Source organism: Leptonotus elevatus, chromosome 8 (genome assembly GCF_054856555.1).
Source record: "Leptonotus elevatus isolate MCC_2025b chromosome 8, RoL_Lele_1.0, whole genome shotgun sequence".
Lineage (NCBI taxonomy): Eukaryota > Metazoa > Chordata > Actinopteri > Syngnathiformes > Syngnathidae > Leptonotus > Leptonotus elevatus.
The window spans coordinates 21,464,521-21,471,850 of record NC_141246.1 but is presented as its reverse complement, the minus strand read 5'-3'; the positions used below and the strand labels follow the sequence as shown (position 1 = coordinate 21,471,850).

The window sequence follows — 7,330 nt, the reverse complement described above, 5'->3', positions numbered from 1 at the left end:
CAGAAAAGTTATATGCACCTTCCAAGATAATTTATATTCCCAAAAGAATATTAACTCATTCAAACCCAAAAACATATACTTTGTCCTTACCTCTCAGAAATGTGCATACAGAAGGCTTTGATGCAACTTCTGACATGAAGAGGTGGCTAAAAGCAATGGTAGTTATTTAAAAAATAAATAAACTGCCAGCAGGTGGCAGAAGAGTATAAGAACTCAGCCAAAAAAAATTAATATTAATCAGAATAAATTTATCAGAAAGGTTGACTTCCACTTTAAATAGAATACTTTGAGGGAGGGAAAAAGCTTGGGTAGAGCACCAACAATGTTGTCTTTCAAAATGGTGCTGTCTTCGAACTTCAGCTACTGATTGTTGCATTGCATTGTTTTTACTACAGACAAGACAAAGCAGCAGAAATGCACTGTGACATTAAGTATCACAATTTTATTACAAAAATTAAATTATTCATCTCTCAGGTTTGCCATGCTTGGAGCATATAACAATGCAGTAAAAAACCCACACCCAAAGATAATAAAGCAGATTTCAACATTGCTTTCACAGCACTCTGTCATTCATGCTGTTACTATACAGATACTGTAACATTCCTAATACAGAGCAGTACAAACACCTGCCAAAACACGTTGGATAACAATCCCAAACAATAAATTGAACCCAGCTCAAGGAGGAGGAAAACCAAAACTGATTAACACTGAATTTGCAACTGAAAACATTGTGTGTGCTGAATATTTGTGTACCAGCCCAAGGCACCCAGGCTTTGTAACAATGTTGGCAAGTCGGCGACATTCTTACAGAAACACTTGAAGCGAACGACATATACAAACTGACTTGTAGCACAGTCTGACTTTGCATTGTTCATTCATGGCCTCCGCTCCTTCCGTCCTCTTTGTCAGTCACAGTGCAAGTTCCGGAGGGGCCCGGTGGTGTTAAGAGGGAGGAGGGGAAGAGGAAGAAGCCTCACGCCTGACATCTCTTCGCAGCATCAACTGCTGACAAGAATTGACAAGGGTTCCTCTGAGAAACAGGTGGGAACTGTTATGTAATTCCTCGCTTGGATGGTGACTTGTCCAGATACGGAGCGGACGTTGCCAGGTGCTAGTCCCAGACAAAAGAAGCCAAACAAAAATCCAAGTTGTGCTTTCAACTGAACGCCTCGGGAAAAAAAAGAAAAAGAAAACTCCCCCCTCCACCCCTCAGCATGAAAACTGTTGTTCAGCACATAAATATTCGGGAATGGCAGAAATCCCAGATTGAAGCTTACAACTAAAATCAAGATCAAATGGCCTCTAACAAACATCAAATGAAGACGAGAACAACATAAACTTGGAAATACACAGAGGCCTTTTCTCCATGGCTTCAATTCAGTTCAGTTGGCTGAACGACAAGGCTCAAAGGACCATTTGGTTGCTCCTCCAAATATTTCAATGTTGCTCTCCATCCAAGAGAACACATTGCCGGCTGGTGCTTTACTGTTGCAGGTTGCCAAGTTGTAGATTTCGGTGATGGACAGTTTCCTATTCCAGATGTTTAGGTTTGCTAACTCGCCTACGAAGGCTTGTGTGGCATCAAAGCCTCCTCCTAGTGTATCCTGCCCAAAGAAACAAATGAAAAACAGTTGTTCAAACACAAATTTGTAGCGATATCGCATGAGGTGACTTCTTACAATGTTCATTTATCTGGCTGGACTGGTCGTCAGCCAATCACAGCCGTTGTATTTCTTTTCTTGAATCCAGCATTAAAAGAAGGACTCCCTCTTAGAAGGGTGTTTATTCACCCTGTTGGTAAGCCAATATTCAGTTGGAAGAGCTTTCCTTTGTGGTCTAATCAAAGCAATAGCACTTTATGAAACATTCCAATGTTAAATGCCTCTTAAGTCATAAAAAAAATTGTACAAAGTTGTGTGTTTTAAAATAAAAAATATAAAGTCACAAAATAGGAAAGAGACACATAGATCAGGGCTGCTCAGTACCATCTTGTAAGGCTGAAGTGACACAATGTCAACATCAATAATATAAAAGGATGGAATGAGCGCTGCAAAGTCAGCCGTGCATGGAGGCGTAATAGGTCAATGTCAAGAGACATGCCTTCCCGGCGCAAGCAATAATCCTCCCTCTGCACTTTTTGCACTCTGCATTCACCATGTGTCATCAAATTAAGTGAGTTCATGGTTTTTGTTTGATAAATTTCTCATTTTTCTCCAGCAGGTTTCGCAGTTTTCATTTTAGTTTTCATTCTGAGTTTTAAATGTAGTTAGTTTTCAAGATGGTTCTGTTAGTTTTTATTAGTTGTAGTTATTTAAAAAAAAAATTTTTTTTTGTTTTGTTTTAGTTAGTTTTAGTATTAGTTTTTGTTTTCTTTTTTTAAATGTGTATTATTTGTGCGCAATATTTAATAAACACCGTGTTAAAATTAAGAAATAATGCATTTCTTACCTAAAATTACATTTCGGCTAAGTTAGGAGCGGCGTCATCTGAAGGTGCTTTTTTATTGGCTGCTGCTTGAAGACGTCACTTCTGTGTGACACACTTTCAAACGTTCCTATTCCGGTTAATATCGAAATCAATCTACTTAAAATCAGGTTTAAAATCGTCCCCAAAGGCTCATCTATTCAATTAATTACCAAGGATATGGACAGGACATGTTTGCTAATTATAGTTAGTTTAAGTTAGTTTTGTAAACATAAAGTGTCGATTTCGTTTTTATTTTTTACGAAATTGTTTTTTGAATTTTTGTTTTTTTGTTAGTTTTCGTTAACTAAAATAACCTGGTTCTCCAGCACTAAACGTGTTATCAAAGGGTGAGTGATTTTATTTATTTTTTATTGCATGTGTCTAATTTTCAGTGGTTATATTTATTTGTATTTCTGACAGTTAATGTTAGGGATGGACTTTTGCCTTATTTACAGGTATCGGTACTCAGTGGCAGTAGCCAAAGCATTACCTGCCGCTCTCTTGTGGCCGTTTATGATCAGGAGCAAGAAATTAAAAATTAGAAGAGTATAAAATCATTATTCAAAAATGTAAAAGTGTGCATTGATGTGATGGAACATTTTTTATATATATGATTTGAAATTAATCATGTTTGTTTTAAATGAATGAACATTGAACAATCAAAAAATTCTACACACTGTCCTTTTAAAGTAAATCAATTGTTGAAATTACAGCAAATGCTCAACTTTGGAGGACCTTGATTCAAAGTGAAAATGTTATTTTACTGCTGCACATTTCCACGGCAACAAGCGTGTTCATCTACCTGCTCCTGTCCCAGGACGAGCACCCCCTCCGGTTTGATGGGGTGATACGGTGCCAGATTTTCACCGCTGCCCCTCATCACACCATCCTGGAAGGCCTCCCACATCCCGTCTCGGGTGGTCCACGTGATGCACAGGTGGTGCCATTTGCCGTCATTGATGAGGAACGGCAGCTTTGCAACCTGCAACAGATACACTCCAATTGAAATCTTGATTCAAAGTGCAGCATTTGCAATTTGAAACCCAATCCTGGCAAAATATCCACCACTCTCTTTTATATTTCTCACCTTGCTACCATTTTGTCCCTCACTTCCTAGTTTGTCTCAGGAAGTTGCAGGTTGCTCATTCAAATTAATATTTTAACTTTCTGTCACACTTCGAATGGAATATGTACCTTGTCATTAATGAGAATCTCCATTGGGTTGTTTCCCCATTCAATCAGCACCATCTCGTTGGCCTGACCCGGGACAGCGTAAGAAAAGGGTGTCCCCACCCCTGGTGAGGCGTTGGACTTGATCCACAGACACACGGTGAAGGAATACATCTCAGGCAGACTTCTCTTGGCTTTGGCGTACATGTAGTTGGTTCTCAGGGGGAACGTCAGCTGGAACTTATCCGTGGGTCTGTTTTCTTTGCCTGCACATGAGATGAATGTTAGTGTGTCTGTAAAGGTTTGCTTCTGTTTGCGCTGGGAATTATTTTGTATTTTGTGGCTGTATTTAGGGATTAGGAGGAGCGATATTAATCAATATTCATGTTTATGCGTATGTCCCAACAATGAAGATGTGGATGGAATTCAGATGAGGACAACTGAAGAGTGACAAATGAAATACATTATTTTCTGTCCTACTGTTTTCAATACCAATTAAGATTTTTCCAATTATTGCCTACTATTTCCCTCGAGGACCGGATGTACCCATGATTTGTTCATCCATCCAATTTCTATACCACTTGGAAAAACATGCGATATAGTTGCGGAATATAGCAATATTGATATTATTGCAATATTGAACATGTACCTAAAAAAATGACATTTTTATTATCTAATGAAAGAATTAAATTTTTTCATGCGGCTAAATAAGCAAACTCAATGTATTCTTAGTTAGTTGTAATTACCTCTCGATTATGTTCAACTATTATATGGTGGTGCACATTTTAGTTAGCGTCAAATTCAGATAAACGCATAAAATTCCATATGAAACTTATTGCATGTCTTGGCGATATGCATATTGCATGGGCCAATATCGCGATATCGATATTTTTTTTCCATATATTGTGCAGCCCTACCACTTGTCCTCTTGTGAATGGATCACGGATGACCTGGAGCCTATCCCGGCCGACTTTGGGCAAGAGGCGGCATATGTCCTGGACTCGTCGCCAGAGTTAGACATAACCATTTAAACTCACATTCACATCGATGGGCAATGTCAAATCTACATTTAGCCTTATGTGCATGTTTTTGGAATGTGGGAGGAAAATAGAGTACACGGAAAAAAACATGCAACCTCCACACAGGAGTGCTAATTTGGTCATAGAGTGATGTGTAAATACTATTTGCATACACATTAACACACACACACACACACACAGCCTACACTAGTTGGAGAGCTGGGGGGAAAAACTCATAAATGCTCCAACTCGTCTATGAGAGAAACTGCAAGCATTATCTCCCCGCAGTAGAAATGTAGGCTACTTGTGATCCCTTAAGGCTTCTTTTTTTTCTTTTTCTTTTTTGCAAGTCACACTGTCAGCGCCTGGCTCAGAAACGGCAAAAGGTGAAAGGGCAAAGTAGTCTTAAGATATGCAAAGCAATGCAGCTGTCTTTCCTCTCAGTGTGCGCGCAAGGCGGGGAATGCCGCAGCAGCAGCAAGCGGGACAAAAAGAAACATTTGAGTCCACAGGACTTCATGAACTCATCGTAACGGGCTTCGAGAGGATGATGTGAATTTGGAGAATAAATAGAGTTTAATAACAATCCCCACTTGACGACAGATCCGGTGTACGCACCTTTCTCCAGGTCTGTGATGCGGTGGTGCAGAGAAGTGAGCGTGGACTCCACACGGTTCCGTTGCTCGCTGTCATTCCTGGAACCACTTTTGGTTTCCTCTAACGTGTTGACCCGAGACAGAACCTGCTTCTCCATGTCATCTATCTTGTTTTGAAGCAGATCTTTCAGACTGTTCGCCTGCACGGTGTTATTCCCTCGGCTGTATTGCTGCAGCGCACGGGAAGAAGAAAAGGGATGCGTTTTAGAGAGGAATTGTCGGATGGAAATAGTTATTTTTAAATTAGGTGCATCAGCGTAACTGTATCTGCGGATGTTTGGCTCGCCATGAAATAACTGAGAATAACTGATTACAGTTTCCCGTATGCACACTCCCCGTCTACTTTATAAGGTTGCTACAACTGCACAATAATAAAATCCAGTGCCAGCTGTATACGCCTTTAAGATAACCGTGCGTGATGGGGGTGTGGGTGTTATTTCAACATGAAGTTAGTTGTAGTTGGCAGGACATCGAGTGGCACCGATCACACTCAAAGCAACCCTAAACTAAAATAGGCTATTACAGACAGCTGTGGAAAATATGATGCATTGCACGTGCACAACACTGCAAATGAGATACAATATGGTCTAATGAATACTGTGCCCTAACATGCAACATCTTTTTCTAATTGCTTGGATTAGCTTGTATATAAATTTAATTTTCAATGCTAATCATTGTATTACTAATTGACTGTTTCTATATTATTAATCCAGGTGTGCTGCTGTAACAATTCAACTTCCCTCACGGATGGAATCTATCTATCTATCTATCTATCTATCTATCTATCTATCTATCTATCTATCTATCTATCTATCTATCTATCTATCTATCTATCTATCTATCTATCTATCTATCTATCTATCTATCTATCTATCTATCTATCTATCTATCTATCTATCTATCTATCTATCTATCTATCTATCTATCTATCAAGCATGCACGATTATTTTCGTAACTGTTTGATACATCTCGTGCATTGCATCATATTGCGTGTGTACAAGTACATAATGCTCAGTAAAAGACACACTTTGAAGGTTTGTGTGGCTTGACTTCTTACAAACAGCACAGAGGCCAAGAGAACTCGTCTGCACTGCAACTTGCCTACCTCAAGGTTCTCCAATCTCTGTTTGAGAGTCTGTAAAGTGTGTCCCAGCTGGGCCAGGGTCTCTGCGGTGCCCCGTGAAATATCCCCCATCGTGTTCTTGGCGCCCGGCCGCCTCCCGCCGGGTCCCGCCGCGGCCGGGAAGCTCTGACTCTCGCAGCGACTCAACTTGGATGTTAGTTCCCTGATTGTCTCCTTCTGATTCATAATGGTCTCTTTTTGCTGCAGCACGGTCTCTCGCAGCTGCATGACGGTAGTCTTCAGGTCCTCCGCCGGTCCACTGTTCTGCATGGTGGCCGCACACAAGTCCATATCCTTGGGCACCGACGTGCAAATAAACTGCGTCTGTCCCAAGTCTTGCGCGGAGCTTTCCGCGATGGCCAGGCAACAAAGGAGGAAAACTTTCCACGGGAGTCGGTCCATGGTTCCACTCGCGTTGCTGTCGGTGTTCAGCACCACGGAGCTGTTCACTGAAGCTTGGAGCCGCAGCGAGCAGTGCGCGCTTATATAGCGCTCTTGACGCAGCCCCCCATTCATCGCAGCTCTGAGAGGAGGCACCCGGAGTCCGGCCCATTCTTTAAGGTCGTGCACAATGCGCGCAACAGTCGCCCACGCGCTTGCTATCAATGCCAAGCTGCTTTCAGACACGTGTTTGGTCAGAGTCGGTAAAGCGAAGAAATTCATTAGCAAAAGCACCGTTCAAATAATCCAATTTAAACACAGTTTGTCCCAATTATTCAATATTGTAGGCACACATCTTTCGGCTAATTGGAAACGGCAAATTGTTACTTGAAGTGTTTCATGAAAATTATACTGGGGAATATAGTAGCTCATGATTGTGCCCCCTTTAATGAGTATTCCACCAACCTCCTTCCCTTCCCCCAAAACGCACACTGAATAAATTACTGTACAGTATT

At 41.0% G+C, this 7,330-nt stretch overlaps 1 protein-coding gene across 1 annotated transcript; it reads right to left on the bottom strand.

Moving 5' to 3' along the window:
- Positions 1–417: 417 nt before the first annotated feature.
- On the bottom strand, positions 418–6,950 carry LOC147170195 (neuronal pentraxin-1-like). Its single transcript, XM_086083607.1, has 5 exons — positions 6,417–6,950; positions 5,274–5,481; positions 3,661–3,902; positions 3,269–3,448; positions 418–1,604 (listed from the first exon to the last, which is right to left on the bottom strand). Exons 1-5 carry the CDS (start codon positions 6,948–6,950, stop codon positions 1,383–1,385), a joined length of 1,386 nt encoding a protein of 461 aa, XP_085939733.1. The 3' UTR covers positions 418–1,382.
- Between the last annotated feature and the right edge of the window lie 380 nt (positions 6,951–7,330).

Coding starts and splice junctions, on each gene's coding strand:
- LOC147170195 (XM_086083607.1), bottom strand. CDS start 6,950: ATGAATGGGGGGCTGCGTCAAGAGCGCTATATAAGCGCGCACTGCTCG. Junction 3,903..5,273: donor CATCACAGACCTGGAGAAAG/GTGCGTACACCG, acceptor TCTCATGTGCAG/GCAAAGAAAACAGACCCACG. Junction 3,449..3,660: donor AGATTCTCATTAATGACAAG/GTACATATTCCA, acceptor TATCTGTTGCAG/GTTGCAAAGCTGCCGTTCCT.